We start from the raw sequence: 17,123 nt of genomic DNA on the forward strand, positions 1-17,123 counted from the left end.
GGGGCGTTGGTTCAATGCCTTTTACCGCGTAGAAAAACCCTCCCTTTTCTTGAAATCTCTCTGTTGTTGGGAGCTGTGCCACAATGAAGTTATGATTAAAATGAAGCCTCATTAATGAGTTTGCTAATAATGTTTCCCTGTTTACAGCTAAATGCTGCTTCAAGTCCCACTCATGCACTCTTTTTGCAGATGAAAATATGGCTACCGATCTTTCTCAGGTAGGACCTCATGGGTTGCAGTTTTAGGGTTATATTACTTGAGTTCAGGGTGAGATCCTCATTTTTAAAAAGTTATGACATTGAATCTGTCACTTCAGGAAGCTTAATGTGTCTTGTGGTTGATGAAATCAAGCTGAATTCATAAGATGCTTTATTTAAAAAAATGTCTATTTATCTACCATCTATCTATTTATTTTTGGCTGTTTGTATCTTCATTGCTGCAGGAGCTTTTCTCGAGCTTTGGCCGGTGGAGGCTACTCTCTATTTGTGGGTGGGCCTCTCATTGTGGTCCTTCTCTTGTTGAGGAGAACAGGCCCTAGGGCACAGGGGCTCAGTAGTTGTGGCACACAGGCTTAGCTGCCCCATGGCAGGTAGAATTTTCCCTGACTTGGGATCGAACTCCTGTCCCCTGCACTGGCAAGCAGATTCTTAACCACTGGACCACCAGGGAAGTCCCACAGGATGCTTTATTAACAAATAGGAATCTCAGTTCACCCACGTGCCCAGGACAGTTGGGTGAGTATGTTCTTGGATAGTATGACAGCTCTTGCTGAGAGTGTATTGGTGAGCACAGAGTTAGAGCAGGAAATGGAGTGTTGCTAAAATGATATTTGATTTAGGTTAACGTTAATTGCTGTGTGAGATTTTTCCAGCTTAAGAATATTTTTGTTTAAATAAGTCCTGGTTATCTTTATTTAGGGCACACTTTTCACTCTTCTCAGCTGAAGTTACATACATTCATTTTGATAACCCTGTTGCTTTTGACATCTCCATCAGTCACCCCAAATTTTATTATACCATCACTTCTAAAAACATTTAACAATTTATCTTATTGCTACTTTTTAGCCAGTTACTTTCTGATCTCTCATTTTATCAGCAAACTTTAAGTAAATCATAATGACAGCATATGACTTTATAAGAGATCTCATCCTGTTTTTTGTTTTTATTTATTTGTTTTTTGGCTATACTGGGTCTTTGTTGCTGTGTGCACGCTTTCTTTAGTTGCGGACAGTGGGACTCCTCTCTAGTTGCGGTACACAGGCTTCTCACCGTGGTGACTTGTGGCAAAGCATAGGTTCTAGTCACATGGGCATCAGGAGTTGCGGCTCATGGGCTTAGTGGCTCCATGGCATGTAGAATCTTCCTGAACCAGAGATTGAACCTGTGTCCCCTGCATTGGTGGGAGGATTCTTATCCACTGTGACACCAGGGAAGTCTAAGAGACCTCATCTTGAGGATGATCCTGAGGATCAGGGTGGACTGTGACTCACCTAAGGTCATCTTGCCCTTTAGTGGTAGAATCTAGATTAAAACCCAGTCCTCTGACTTCTAGTTATGGCCTCTTTAATTCACACAACCTCATGGGCTTCTCTTGTGGCTCAGATGGTAAAAAATCTGCCTGCAGTGCAGAAGACCTGGGCTCGATCTCTAGGTTGGGAAGATCCCCTGGAGGAGGGAATGGCTACCCACTCCAGTATTCATGCCTGGAGAATTCCATCAACAGAGGAGCCTGGTGGGCTACAAGTCCATGGGGTTGCAATGTGTGGGACGCAACCGAGCAACTAATACTTTCTCGTTCCTATGGCTAACTGGAGATATGGGACAGTTTTCAGCTGTAGAATTGAAAGCAACTAACTAGCTCACCTAGGTGGAGGACCTACCACCACGATCTCTTTAACAGCATTCTAACCAAACCAACCATCTAGAGTGGTTATCCAGCTCACGGTCACTATGAAATGGATGAGGGAGAATACGTGCTTTGTGTAGACCGCAATCTAATTACTACAGCTAGATAAGCTTGTCTAAGATTTGTCAAAATTTTCATTGCCCTGTTTTCTTGACGATTTCAAATACTAGTAATTAGCTTTGGTATTGAAGTTATTTCCCTCTTTCATCTAAGTAAAGCATTTGGCCTTTGAATCTATATTTCTAGTGTGGGTATAGAATTCCCTTCAAACAGAAAGAGAACCATTAAATTTCTTTTTTCAAAATTGGTAAAAAACTGTAAAATAGTTTTCCATGGCCCTTTAATTTCAAAATAATTGGTTCAGCTGCTCAGTCATGTCTGATTTTTTGCGACCTCATGGACCGCAGCACGCCAGGCTCCCCTCTCCGTCACCAACTCCTAGAGCTTGCTCAAACTCATGTCCATCAGTTGGTGATGCCATCCAGCCATCTCATCCTCTGTTGTCCCCTTCTTCTCCTGCCTTCAATCTTTCCCAGCATCAGGGTCTTTTCTAATGAGTTAGTTCTTCACATCAGGTGGCCAAAGTATTAGAGCTTCAGCTTCAGCATCAGTCCAGGACATTCCCCCGTATTTCCTAGTACAGAGACTCTGTAATATAGGAACATTATTGTGGAATGAATTTATAAATATTTACTTTTGTCATCCAAGTATATGAAGTTATATTTATACTATCATTCCTTTGGTAGCACTGGATGAAAATAAGACTCTCACAGATGCGAAACCAGACATCAAAGGACCAGCCAAGTAGCTGGTTGTGTGGTGGAGCCTGAGAACCAGGCTAGATGTTCTAGCTCCTAAATCACCTAATCTTTCCCTAATGATGTGTCATGAAGATCTTTGATAATTTCTATAAAAGGAAAATCATGACCTTCACACAAATGTGAAATGAACATTTATCAAATATTTTATTTAAATCATTAATTTAATGAGGAAACCAATAAGATATTAAAAAACTGGTTTAAAGAACATTTGAGGCATCCCTATGCCTTTATAGGCAATACTAAGAAAAGAGTGAGGGGATAGATACAAAACTGGTTAATATTCCAACTGAGTCATAAACCGTAACCTCTCTGGTTATCTCTTCCACCAAACAAACATCTCTAAGTTAACCTCTGTTCTGTAGAGCTGTAAACTGGCCCAGACAATAAAAAGCCAAGCCCAGCACTGCAGTGAAAAGGTTCCCAGTTACCTTATTTTGCCTCTTTCCAAGTTTTAGACAATTTTCTGACACTCTGGTATGTTAAGATTTTCTTATCATCACCACTTTCTTACGGCCCAGGCTGTTTCTTACACTGATCCTTTGTTCTTCCTTTTCTTCCCTTTTACTGTCTCTAATGTATATAGATTCCCTTCTAATTGAAACTCAAAATTTTGTCTTGAGTGAAAGTGAGTTGTGGCATTTAACCCGTGACTTCCCTTCTAGCGCACTGATACTCTCTTTTCTTTTATCCATCCAATCATCCACCCTTCCATGCTTCCATTTTTCTATCCCATTTTTATTCATTTGTCCTCTCATTCATTCAGCCCACACTGCTGAGCTCTTATTACAGGTGAGGCATATGTTAAGAGCTGTGTAAAATAAGATACCATATCTATGTCTTCTTTGAATTCAAGTTTATTAACTAGTTGGTGAGACAAGCTATCCATGAAAACTATGTTACAAGAGTTATTTGGTTTGCCTGGACTAAAATAACAATATATCAGTCAAAGATTTTTCCAAATGGTACCTGAATGCTAGCACTCTTCTGTATGAACCAATATATTGTTATACTGACAACCATAACTTACCAGTAGAAACAGTTGTCACTCTGCAAAGAGTGAAAACAGTTTGATTTTGCAGTCTTTAATTTTGCCCACTGAACTGTCAATTCAGTTAAATACAAAGTTAGAGTCTGTTAGGTCCTGGGAACTGAATAGGCACCGGGCATACATCTCCACAGAACTTTGCTAAAAGGCAAATCCTTTCCAGGGAGATGTATCTTTTTTTAAGCTGCTGGTAGTCATTTCAACTTTAGTGTAGCGTGCTTTTTTCTTGAGAGTAGATTTTGATTGAGAGAATGTGAAGGTATTTGAGTCACCAAGAAATAAAAAGAGACCTCCCCTGAAAAAATAGAGTGAAGAAAATGGATGATGGAATTTTAGTCATTTCTTTTTTTTTTTTTAATTGTCAAACCGAAGGTCAAGTTTAAATTTAATGACTTTGGTATTAACTATACACATACTAGTCAGTGCTAAGACTTAAAATCTTCCAGTTCAGTTGTGACTCCAGACAGGATCCAGAGAAGAGTTCTAAAAATCTCTTCTCTGGGTTTTATGGAGACTTTCTTTACCCTCCTGTGTTAGCTTCTTAAGGCACTGCATCAGCCTTAAAAGGGCACTGGAAAGGGCGATTAGTCATTTCTTAAGAATGGGAGTGGGTGGGTTTTTAAAAAATTATTTATTACTTGATTTTGGCTGCACTGAATCTTTATCGCTGCACTGAATCTTTATCGCTGCACGTGGGCTTTCTCTAGTTGCGGTGTGCAGGCTACTCATTGAGGTGGCTTCTCCTGTTGCAGAGGACAGTCTATAGGGCATGCAGGCTCAGTTACTGCAGCCCTTGGGTCCCAGAGCGGGGCTCAGTAGTTGTGGTCCATGGGGCTCATTTGCCCCAAGGATCGGGGATCTTCCAGGACCAGGGATTGAATCTGTATCTCTTGCACTGGCAAGGGGATTCTCAACGACTGGACCACCAGGGAAGTCCCGGGGACTGGTTTTGAGGAAGTTAGTTGGTTATGGTTGTTTTGTGGAGATAAAAGGATTGCTTAATTATTTATTGGTTGGTTGGTAGCTGTTTGGTTGAGAAGAAAGAGAAATAAACAGAAGCAAGGGAAGAACATTACAGAAATTCCCAATTACTTTCCCATATCTATGTGGGCTATGTGGGGAAAGACAACCTATTCTAGAAATGCAGAGGGCCTTATTGTCTTAATATAAACAGACACTAGTTTAAACATGCTTCCTTGGTGGCTCAGAGGGTAAAGAATCCGCCTGCAAGACAGGAGACCCAGGTTCAATCCCTGGGTCAGGAAGATCCTCTGGAGAAGGAAATGGCAACCCATTTCCGGTATTCTTGCCTGGAGAATTCCATGGACAGAGAAGCCTGGCAGGCTGCAGTCCATGGGGTCGCAAAGAGTTGGACACGACTGAAAGACTTACACTTTCACTTTAAACATGCCACAGAGTTTGCAAAATAAGTCATGTAGGAGCCATCCTTGAGAAACCAGGTAACTTAACCCTAGCTGAGGACAAAACCTAAGAAATCATATTTCCTTGTCTACTTGATTAACATACAGTTGCTTTTAGCACTGGTTTTTTTTTTTTTTTTTGGTTTGACATAGTTTAGTGATCTGAATAGTCCTCATTAATAAAGAAACATCCTCCATGTGCTACACATTAAGTTTCCACTATTGTCCCTTTGTTTAAATGTTTATACTTTTGTTCTTGAAGGAGAGGGGCTGGTGAGCTGGGAGGAAGAAGGCTGGACACTCAGGTCAGGTTTGCTTGGAGAGATGAGTGTCAGCCATCCTTGCCAGTGTGTTGCCATTGCCCAGAATTCATCCTAGTCTCAGGGAGGAGTCTAAACTGTTATAGATGCCACACCTTTTATCCATATGTCTTGAAAATGAGATTGAATCTCATTTCCATATTCAATCTCATGAGGTTGAATATAGAAAGCTTGTAAGCACGATAATGCTGTGCTCAAGAGTAGGTAATCCTTAAATCATGCTTTTGGGAAATGTAAATAAATTGCAATATTCACTTTCTTTGTCTCCTTTATTTGAATACACTTCATTTTGAATGAGGTTAAGCCATTTGGTCATGTAAATTTAAATACCCAGTCAACGTTAGAGTGTGATTTAGTAGGAAACATATTAACTTAATTTGAAAATATATTGCATAGGATAATCAAACACAGAGAAAACAAACCTGTAATGCTGCAAACATATATACTGTATATACACTGTAAAACTAAACACTCCTCATGCAAGGCCAGGGTGGTGTGCCAAGGCCTGGACTGGGGTTAGCAAGCCAGCTTCTAGTCCCATCTCTTCCTCTAACTTGTCAGGGACTCTAACCATCAGTTTCCTCACCAGAATTTGAAGGGTTTGAAAAGATCATCTCAACAGTTTTTTCCAGCTCATTTATTCTAGGTTTGGTCAAAATTTGAGTTCCTTAGAAACTAGTGCTCCTGGTTTTGGGGTAACTTTAATTCTGTTTCAGGTGGTGCAGTGGTAAAGAATCTGTCTGCCAGTGCAGGAGACTCAAGAGACAAGGGTTTGTCCCTGCATTGGGAAGATCCCCTGGAGAAGGAAATGGCAACCCATTCCATATTCTTGCCTGGACAATCCCATGAACAGAGGAGTGTGGTGGGCTATAGTCCATGCAGTTGCAAAGAGTCAGACATGACTATGCACACACAAAATTCTGAAGCAAACTTCTGGCTTCCCTTCCTGTTTTATTCCCCCTCTCTCCTTTCCTCTTTGCTTTCTGTTTTCTTATTCCTTTGTCTCCTCTCCAAGTCCAGATAAGAGTGGTGGTCTTCGCTGATAGGGAACAGACTCAATTTCCTACAGCTATGAGACTTTACAAAAGAAAACCTTAATTACACACTTGTTCTGAGCTTCCGAGATGAACGTGTGAGAATGCATTCTTCTGAAAACAGTTCCTTGGAAGGAGCCAGCTAGATAGAAGGCTGGTCTTGTCAGACGGTGGGCTGGCCGCCTCTACACGCTTCTGTTTGGACATGAAGACAGGCTTATATTGTCTGTTTCTTGGGGAGTTTAGAAAACCCTCACTGATTAATGTGAACTTGAGCACGGTGAACTGTCTAAGTGTCTTTACCCGGTGGGGCACTGGGTGTGCCTGCATGTCTGCTGACTTGAGGGGACGTCTTGGCCTTGCCTGGTGTGGGGACGGGGGAGACGCCTCCTCGCTGTGGCAGTTGGAGCACAACCCAGCAACAGTCAAGTGCCTCTGAGAGTTCTTTTCGTCAAGGCGCAGCTGCGACAAGTCCTCCTTGAGCATGGCAGTGACAAGATCACACCTCAGCATGCAGCAGCTGGAGGCCCTGCTCAGGCATCTAAAATTGTATCAGAATTAGGTGAAAGGTTTAATTTTAGGCTTTGAGAGTTAGGCCTTTTTTTTTTTGCAAAGTCTGTTGTTGCTTATCATCCTTTCCTCACCCACCTGCCGACCCCCCCAACAGCTGCCAATAAAACGTTTATTGTCCTTTGTCATGATGTAGCATAATATTTGCAATATAGATTACTGAAACCAGTTTAACATGTCCTCTTTGTACTGACTTCATATTGGAAGGAATCCTTAATCCCCAGGTCATATGCAGAAAATTTTAATGTAGTTCAGATTGGACAGGTCATGCTTATTTTCAATTGGAAAACTTGGACTTAAAAGATGGCCCTCTCATCAAGGGAGAATTTACCAATAAATATACTATTTTATAGGGTTTCTCTGGTGGTGCTAATGGTAAGGAACCCAGCTGCCAACGCAGGAGATACAAGAGATGCAGGTTTGATCCTTGGGTCAGGAAGATCCCCTGGAGGAGGACATGGCAACCCTCTCCACTATTCTTGCCTGGAGAATCCCATGGACAGAGGAGCCTGATGGGCTTTAGTTCAGAGGGTCACAAAGAGTCGTACACAAGTGAAGCAACTTCACATGCACACACACATGCTCTTTTATAGCCAAGGACTAAATCCAACCACTATTGTTCAAAATAGGGACATGAAAACTTTTTTCTTATCAAGGGTCAGAGAATGGGAAAGAAAAATCTATTGAAGGTCACAGAAGTTAAACACAGTGAAGTTAAAACAGAGGTTTTATTTTATTTATAAACAAACCATCTCAATGTTTTAAACAGAGAACAAAGAACAGGAAATTCTATTCTAAAAGTATTATTGTTGCTGTTGTTTAGTCACTAAGTTGAGTCCAACTCTTTGCGACCCCATGGACTGCAACACGCCAGGCTCCTCTGTCCAGGGAATTTCCCAGGAAAGAGTACTGGAGTGAGTTGCCATTTCCTTCTCCAGGGGATCTTCCTGACTCAGAGATTGAACCCACGGCTTCTGAACTGGCAGGCAGATTCTTTACTGTTGAGCCACCAGGGAAGTCCTCTGAAAGTGTAACATACAATAAATACCCTCTGCTCTGTAATAAAGAAAGGGGGAAGAAAGATGGGAAGGAAGGAAGGTGGACAGAGAGAGGGTAGATTTAGGAGTCAAAGGTATAGAAGGCAGAGGAGGAAAGGAGAGAGAAGTGGGCAGGTCCAGGAGTAAGCGATGGGGACTTTGCATGGGCCTTTTTAAACACCCTTACAGTTCTGAGCAACCATTAACTCGTCCTTGGGGAAAAAAGATTGCTGCTCTTCCACCTCTTGTTTAAATTCTCAGTTTTCACATCCTCTTATCTGGCCCGGGCCCCTCCCACCGGCTACTGTTCTGGGCAGGTTCCCTCCTTGGCGAGGTCTTACCACTCCCAATAGCTGTGCACCTGAGTGTTCCCAGCAGCCTGCACACCTCCTTCTACCACCACTTACTTTCCTGCTCAGAAAACTGTCCCCGCAACTTGCCCCTGGACATCCTCTCGGATTCTGCTTCTCAGAAAAGTGAGCTGGGAATTCCTCCCTGACTTCTAATTTCTGAACTGAACTGAAGACCCCAGAGGACTAGAGTCTTTCCTGGAACCTTCATTTCCCCTCCTCTCTCCTCTCCTTCCTTCTTTGGTTCCTTTCCTGCTTCATTTTCTCCCATCCTCAAACTGAAATGGGGAAAAAATTAAGAAATGTGATAATGCTTCCAAACAATGATCATCTTTTTCACTTTTCTTCCTCCTAATAAAGTCACTACTAAGTATCTGAATATGGAAGAAGGAAAGAGGAGAAGGATAAAAAAGGGGGGAAAATCAGACTGCTGTCAGGTACCAGCAGGAGAAATCCTTTAGAGTGCTATGTGATCATCTGGAAGTAAAAGAATAAAATGAAAGCTGTAACCACTAGTCTGCTTCTTTTTTGTTATATTCCCTAGCTTGCTGTATTTTTTAGGCTCCACAGATAAGTGACATCATACAGTATCTTAGTCCTGCTGATTTCACTGAGCATAATACCCTCCAAGCCCATCCATGCTGCTGCAATTGGCAAAATTACACTCTTTTTAATGGATGAGTAGTACTCTATAGTGTGTGTACATATATGTACATGGGCCTCCCAGGTGGCGCTAGTGATAAAGGATCTGCCTGCCAATGCAGGAGGCACAGGAGACCCGGGTTCCATCCCTGAGTTGGGAAGATCCCCTGGAGTAGGAAATGGCATCCCACTCCAGTATTTTTGCCTGGAAAAGCCCATGGACAGAGGAGCCTAGTGGGCTACAGTCCACAGGGTGGCAAAGAGTCAGACACGACCAAGCACACACGCAAAGACCCAGAAGACACACATACACACACATATAAAACATCTTCCTCCATTCATCTGTTTATTAACCTTTAGGTTGTCTCCATATCTTGGCTATTATAAATACTGTTGCTATGAACACTGGGGTGCATGTAGCATTTCAAATTAGTGTTTTTGTTTCTTTCAGATATATACCCAGGGATGTGATTGCTGGGTCACATGGCAGTGAATATAACAAAAAAGAAGCTGACCCAAAGATACAGAGAACAAACTAGTGGTTCCCAGCGGGAGAGAGGGAAGCAGGGAGGGGCAATACAGGGGCAGGAGATTAAGAGGTACAAAACATTAAGTCTAAAATAAGCTATAAGGATATATTGTACAACATGGGGCATATAGCCAATGTTTTATAGGAAATGGAATATAATCTTTAAAGATCTTTACAATATAATATTGTACACCAACTACTGTTGTTGTTCAGTCGCTCAGTTGTGTCCAACTCTTTGTAATTCCATGGACTGCAGCTTCCATGGACTCCAAGCTTTCCTGTCCTTCACCATCTCCTAGAGCTTGCTCAAACTCATGTCCATTGAGTCAGTGATGTCATCCAACCATCTCATCCTCTGTTGTCTCCTTCTCCTCCTGCCCTCAATCTTTCCTAGCATCAGGTGGTCAAAGTATTGAAGCTCTGGCTTCAGCATCAGTCCTTCCAACAAGTATTTAGGATTGATTTCCTTTAGGGTTGACTGGTTTGATCTCCTTGCAGTTCAAGGACTCTTAAGAGCCTTCTCTAATACCACAGTTCAAAAGCATCAGTTCTTCAGCACTCAGCCTTCTTTATGGTCCAACTCTCACATCCATCCATACATGAATACTGGAAAAACCATAGCTTTGACTAGACGGACTTGTGTTGGCAAAGTAATATCTCTGCTTTTTAATATGCTGTCTAGGTTTGTCATAGCTTTTCTTCCAAGGAGCAAGTGTCTTTTAATTTCCTGGCAGCTGTCACCATCTGCAGTGATTTTGCAGGCCAAGAAAGTAAAGTCCTTCACTGCCTCCATTGTTTCCCCATCTATTTGCCATGAAGTGATGGGATCAGATGCCATGATCTTAGTTTTCTGAATGTTGAGTTTTAAGCCAGCTTTTTCACTCTCTTCTTTCACCTTCATCAAGAGGTTCTTTAGTTCCTCTTCGTTTTCTGCCATCAGAGTGGTGTCATCTGCATATCTGAGGTTATTGATATTTCTCCTGGCAATCTTGATTCCAGCTTGTGCTTTATCCAGTCCAGCATTTTTCATGATGTACTCTGCATATAAGTTAAATAAGCAGGGTGACAATATACAGCCTTGATGTACTCCTTTCCTAATTTGGAACCAGTCTGTTGTTCCATGTCCAGTTCTAACTGTTGCTTCTTGACCTACATACAGGTTTTGCAGGAGGCAGGTAAAGTGGTCTGGTATTCCCATCTCTTTAAGAATTTTCCACAGTTTGTTGTGATCTACACAGTCAAAGGCTTTGGGCGTGATCAATAAAGCAGAAGTAGATGTTTTTCTGGAACTCTCTTGCTTTTTCTATGATCCAGTAGATGTTGGCAATTTCCTCTCTGGTTCCTCTGCCTTTTCTAAATCCAGCTTGAACATCTGGAAGTTCTTGGTTCATGTACTGTTGAAACCTAGGTTGGAGAATTTCAAGTATTACTTTGCTAGCATGTGAAATGAGTGCAATTCACAATACACACACACAAAAAAGCTATTAAAAGGCATTGAAATCCCTGCCTATTGTTGATTCTCTTCCTTACACCCTTATATTTTTCCTTTTTCAATGCAACAATATCTAATTCTCTGTCAGGTGAAGAGTGTTTTACAAATGGAGGATGCTTTTCCTTGCGTAACAAATGCTCTGAGTGCCTGACAAGCTATAGACACGCATGATTAAAGCTCCAAAAGCCCCCATGTACTAGGGCTTCCCTGGTGGCTCAGATGGTAAAGAATCTGCCTGCAATGCGGGAGACCTGGGTTTGATCCCTGGGTTTGGAAGATCCCCTGGAGGAGGGCAAGGCAACCCACTCCAGTATTCTTGCCTAGAGAATCCCCATGGACAGAAGAACCTGGCAGGCTACAGTCCACGGGGTCACAAAGAGTTGGACATGACTGAGCGACTTCACTTTCTTCTTTCTTTCATATAAGAAGTGTAAAGCAATTTCTTCCTCATAAGTACAGTCCCCTGGGCTTGAAGATGTTCCAGCAAGTGGCTATTTTGGGAGAAGGCAAACACCAGTGATATAGAGGAGCTGCGTTAGTCATCATTTCCTTCTCTCAGGCCCAACTATGTGAGGGGTAGGGAGGACTGGGCCTGTGAAGGATGTGGACATGGCCCCCTGCCACTGGCTGCATCAGTGGTGCTGCGGGAGGGCATGTGACCTGCTCAGCTTGACCTCAAGTGGTCCTTGGAGAAGCATTTCCCTTTTGTGTCTTCTAGGCAAGTGGGGACAGATGTTACCATGTCGATTTGCTGGCTTGCAACCTTGGAAGCTCCCTGGGTGAGATCTGAAACTGAACCTGAACACGGAGGGCAAGGAGAGACTGGAGAACGAGGTGGACCGCTCCAGATTGGTTTAATAAAAGGCAAGACAACATCTGAGGCTTGTCTAAGGTGACCGTGAGATGAGTGAATGTTCACATTGACTCATCAGAATCAGTTTATGTAGAAGCCTTAACTGGGTTCAGTTAAGATATTCAGTCCAACAAGCTCGACAGCACCGCACTCTCTCACAGTTGCGGCCACGACCTTGAAGCAGCTGCTAGCATGGGAACGGGAGGCACCCGTACACTGAAGGGACAGGTGAGGGGAGTGAAGGACCCCTGATTGTCTGGGGTCAGCTTGCCGGTCAAGAGGTCACGTCTTCTTGATGACCTCCTCCAACACCACCTTGTTGGAGTAACAATTAGGTGCTATAACAATTGAATCCTTACATTTCACTGACAACACATGAGAGTTTCTTCCTCTCCCAACAATTCAGTGTGGATGTTCTGGCAAGCAGGGTGCATTCCTCAGCTTGGCAATTGGAGGACCCAGGGCCCTTCCATCTTGATCATGGAAATCTCTGCTTCCCACTGGAAGAAGGGGAAAGAGAGGGTGAGGAAACATTTTCTTCTTGATTTCCTTGGGCCAGTGATCTGCCTCACTTCTGTTCATTCATTCTACAAACAGTAGACACATGGCTCTGCCTGGATCCTAGATGCAAGGAAGGTAGAGAATTGTAGCCCCTCTGTGTGTGTGTGTGTGTGTGTGCACGCGCTCACGTGTGCATGCAGACGCACATCACTTTCTTGTGGCAACTTCACACTACTGATGAATCTTGGTTGGACAGGTCTCTGCTACACCCATATAACAGGTAAGAAATTGAGGTATAGAAATGTTAAAAGGTGAAAATGAAAGGACTTGTTAATGACAAAGTTAGGGCAGCAGAGACTCAGCCTTTTTTTCCCTCAGAAAACACTGGGTGGAACTTTCTCGGTTTAAAAAGAGCGGAAAAGAGAATGAGGAGCTTCTGTGACCACAGACTTGGGTGGCACAGGCCTGTCTCCTCCAGGGATTCCTGAGTTCTAAGGTCTGTTTCCCTAGGCTTTGAAAGTAAGTTTTTATGTATTTAAATGTGCTGCCTGTTGATTTCGAGGAGAACAATTTCCTGAAAGCAGTGGGTTTCTCATTTTAGTGAAAGTCATCAGTCACCTGGAATGTCTGCAAACCATGAAAATTCCCCAGGCCCCACAGGGACAGCTGGCTTGATAATGTACTCTATTGTGGCTCAATTGCTCACTCCACTACTGGGCCCTTCTTCACCTCTGTGTGTGTGTTTTTTTTTTTTAAGGAGGATCATTTTTTAGAAGAGTATTGAATCTGTTACAATATTGCTTCTGTTTTTTGGCTAAGAGGCACCTGGGATCTTAGCTCCCCAACCAGGAATCAAACCCATATCCCCTGCATTGGGAGGCAAAGTCTTAACCATAGGACCACTGGGGAAATTCCTTTCCTTTACCTCTTAAATAAACTATACTGGAGTGAGTTGCCATTCCCTTCTCCAGGGGCTCTTCCTGACCCAGAGATTGAACCCAGGTCTTCTACATTGCAGGCAGATTCTTTACCATCTGAGCTACTAGGAAAGCCCCTTCTTAAATAAACTGCCTGCCCTTAAATCTCAGGTTGTGCTCCTGGAGGAGCCCAGCTGAAGCCAGCAGGGATGCATGTACACAATGTCATTAGTCCCCTCTCAGGAGATCCCTTCCATGGCTCCTGCAGGTAGGGGTGGACTGATAGTATGCGGAGGGGCACACTTGAACTTCATTGGACCTGTCTGTCAGTCTCATATGTCTAATCTTGCTTCCAGGAGCCAGGGCTTTCATGAACTGAGCAAAATCCACATTGGTACACTTACCACCACTTGCAGATGGTCTAGTTAAAAAAAAAAACTATATATATATATATATATATATATATATATATATAGTCTGAGTTTCCAGAAGAAATAAATTCTATTCCCACTTTGCTCTGTCAGCTTTGTCCCATGTGGGAGCTTCCTGCCATCAATATTCCTCCTGGGTGAGTAGCCTGCAAGGTTCTGAGTCTCAGTGATTACCCCAAAGCAGGAATTGTGGCATAAATCTCCATGTGTGAAATACATATCACAGCTTGAGTTAAATGGACCCCAAACATATGGCATTGTTTTTTGCATTTTCTAACACATGGGCAGTTTTTCACGTTTTAAATCAATGGAAAAATGAGGAGATTATAGACAAATCTTCTTGGAGGATTAACCATCAGGAAATAGATTTAGCTGGCATAAATATTTGGGGGTGGGATGGATGATGAGGTCAGACACTTTCCAAAGACACATTTCCTACTGGTCCCAAGATGGGACCAGGCTGGTGGTCCTGGAATGAGCTGTTGACGTGCGCTGCAGCAAAAGGTGAGAGGAGCCACAGGATGAGAGCGGGATGAGTCTGGGTGGGACTGTCAACTGCCTTTTCCATGTGACTGTCACCGACAGGGACCAGTGACTCCTGGAGACAGTCTCTCTTCCTGAACCCTGATGTTGCTATCAGTCTGGCTGGATTCTAACCTGTGTATAAGCTTGTCACTTGCTCAGGGGCCACCAGATAAAGTCACTAGAAACACTCTGAGATATGTAGAATGAATCTGTTCTCTATGGACCAGATTTCATGTAGGATTGGGATGATAGCCCTGTTCTGACTTTCGAGAGTTAAAGAGGATGCAGAACTGAACATCAGAATTCTATTTTCCCCTGTATCTGTCAGTTGCTCAGTTGTGTCTGACTCTGTGACGGCATGAACTGTAGCCTGCCAGGCTCCTCCGTCCATGGGATTCTGCAGGCAAGAATACTGGAGTGGGTTGCCATATCCTTCTCCAGGGGGGTCTTCCTGACCCAGGGATCAAACCTAGGTCTCCTGCATTGCAGGCAGATTCTTTACCATCTGAGCAACCAGGGAAACCCAATACTTTCCCTGGAGAGGTCAATTCTGCTCATCTCTCAGAGGGCTGCACCAGAAAAGGCCGCGATGTGCCTGTGCGCAGGGCACCAGTTCTCCACAGGCAGTGATCAATAGAGGAAGAAGAAAAGCAGGCTCGTTAGGTATTTCTCCCTGAGCAGCTCACTCTGCCTGGCCAGCCCTCCAAAACCACAACCAGCTGTGCTATCCTTGTTTCTGACACGGGCCCACCAGACTGCCAGGGTGCTGCCCCCTGTGCTCACCTGGGCAATAGCCCTGCTGGCCACCATGCCTGGTCTCTAGCAGATCCTGAAGGCTACCGTGCAGTCAGTAGCCCTGTGGGCACAGGGACCTTTGGGCTGGCTCTGCCTGTCTTCCCCTTCATCTCTCTCTCTCCCCACCCCCCACAAACATTTTAATACTCACATAGTAAAGCTGAGACAGATATCACCAGTCTACAGTGTGGGGTGGGGTGGGCTGTTGACTACGGAATCAGGCTTCTGAGTTTACCTTCCCACACCTGGGGGAGGAGGGAGCCCTTTCAGTGGGTAAGAAAGTCCCCCAAACTTCATGTTCAGACATGTGGCCCATGAGCCCTCCCAGCCCCATCTCTGTATCAATGAAGGCTTCTCTCTGCACTGCCCCAGGCTGCACTGTCTGCTGGTCACTCCCTTCAAGGCTATGCTGTGCATTCACAGTGAACTGAGGATTCCCCGGGCAGAAACTTGAGGACAGGGGATCCAGGCCATTTTCTCTCTCCAAATTCTCCATCCTCCCTCCAGGTGGATGATTCTGTGTCTGAACAGTCCCTCATGGGATGGGAGAGAAAAGGTAAAAGAACAGGAAGAGATGGAAATGAACAGAGAAGAGGTCTGCTGAGCTGGAAACCTGTAGATTTTTCTAAGTGACAAAGGGTGAGTGTGGCTTTATGAAAGAGGAAACTTGGTACATTAATGCCAGCCTTGGGAAAGCAACAGCCCCTTCTCATCAACAGATGAGATTTCTGGCTCGAGGGCTTTCCAGCTGTGTCTCTAAGCCTCGGTTTCCTTCTTCACCTGTAGAGTGGACTTAATAATTTTGATCACCTGACAGTTGGTGTGACAGCCAAAGAAGCCCACACAGGATAAGCAATATACTGAGATTAATGCAAGATACCTGTCATCATGCTTACGAGGTTCATCATGCTTTGAAAGGTGTAATTCATTGCAGAGATGCCGACTGGGGAGAGAGGGCCTGCCTTGCACCGGGCCGGTCCTCCCCTCCTCCATCCTCCCCATCTTCCGCTGGCTGTTCCTTTCTCCTCCATGTTCCCACGCGATCTGGGCGGTGGGGCGAGGAGGCGCTCTGTCCTGGGCTCACTCGGCGGCCAGGGCAGGAGGTTGGGCCTGGGGCGCGGGCTGCAGTTGCGCGCGGCCGCCTCTAGATGGAACTTTCTCACCAACACAAGGTCGGGCGGGCCGCAGCTCCCCCAGGCGCTGGGCGGCGAGGGGGCTCTCTCTCTTTTTCCAAACAGGTGCGGGGTGCCTGGGCGGTAACTCTTGCGGGAGGGCCGCTGGGCCGTGGTCGTAGAGTCTGGTGGGCTTGCATCGGCTGGAGGCGAAGGGACTCCCGATTTCCCCTCGGGAACCCAGGAGCTGCAGGCGCGGGTCTCCAGGATTTTCCAGCCCCGCATCTGCGGCTGCTAGAATCACCTCAATAAGACGCCGGCCATCGTGCCAGCCCGCACCCCCTTATGCGCAGGGCCGGCAGCCGGCGGGTCTTGCGTCCGGGCTTGGGCTGCGGGGGCTCGATAGATGGCGCCGTGGGAGTCAAGGGCAGGGAGATGATCGCCCGAGCCGCCGGGCAGGACAAATGGCTGAGCGGCAGCGCGGCGCGAGCAAACTTTGCAGGGGAAGCGCGCGGCTGGAGGCTTTACTTTGAGCATCCCCGACAGAAAAGCGTGTGGCGGGACAGGTGCCGTCTACCGTGTATTCTTCACTGGGACCCTTTTCGGAGCTGCGTTGATGAAGGCGAGCCCCGGGCTCGCGGTCCCGACTTCGGGCTCCGGGTGGCCTTGGTGCGGCGCTTACCGCGCCGGTCTCGGGCTATTCTGGCATTCGGAGGCACTCAGCTCCTTCACAGCCGTATCCCTCCTTCCAGCCACACTTCTTCCTACCCTCCCCGCCACTATCCTTCCCCTCCCCGCCCCGCCCCGCGTCTTTGGGTCCTCC

General features: G+C 45.1%; 1 protein-coding gene and 1 non-coding gene across 3 annotated transcripts; both read right to left on the bottom strand.

Moving 5' to 3' along the window:
- Nucleotides 1-4,220: 4,220 nt before the first annotated feature.
- On the bottom strand, nucleotides 4,221-4,343 carry LOC139036647 (small nucleolar RNA SNORA26). Its single transcript, XR_011489471.1, has one exon. It is a non-coding gene; the product is annotated as a small nucleolar RNA SNORA26 (small nucleolar RNA).
- Nucleotides 4,344-7,825: 3,482 nt separating this feature from the next.
- On the bottom strand, nucleotides 7,826-17,089 carry LOC139034734 (uncharacterized). 2 transcript variants are annotated; one of them, XM_070466233.1, is made up of 2 exons: nucleotides 16,069-17,089; nucleotides 7,826-11,078 (listed from the first exon to the last, which is right to left on the bottom strand). In XM_070466233.1, exons 1-2 carry the CDS (start codon nucleotides 16,583-16,585, stop codon nucleotides 11,062-11,064), a joined length of 534 nt encoding a protein of 177 aa, XP_070322334.1. In that variant the 5' UTR covers nucleotides 16,586-17,089; the 3' UTR covers nucleotides 7,826-11,061. The 2 variants fall into 2 exon arrangements, with proteins under 2 accessions (XP_070322334.1, XP_070322328.1); XM_070466227.1 differs by lacking the exon at nucleotides 7,826-11,078 and adding an exon at nucleotides 11,093-12,519.
- Between the last annotated feature and the right edge of the window lie 34 nt (nucleotides 17,090-17,123).

This window comes from Odocoileus virginianus, chromosome 1 (genome assembly GCF_023699985.2).
Source record: "Odocoileus virginianus isolate 20LAN1187 ecotype Illinois chromosome 1, Ovbor_1.2, whole genome shotgun sequence".
Lineage (NCBI taxonomy): Eukaryota > Metazoa > Chordata > Mammalia > Artiodactyla > Cervidae > Odocoileus > Odocoileus virginianus.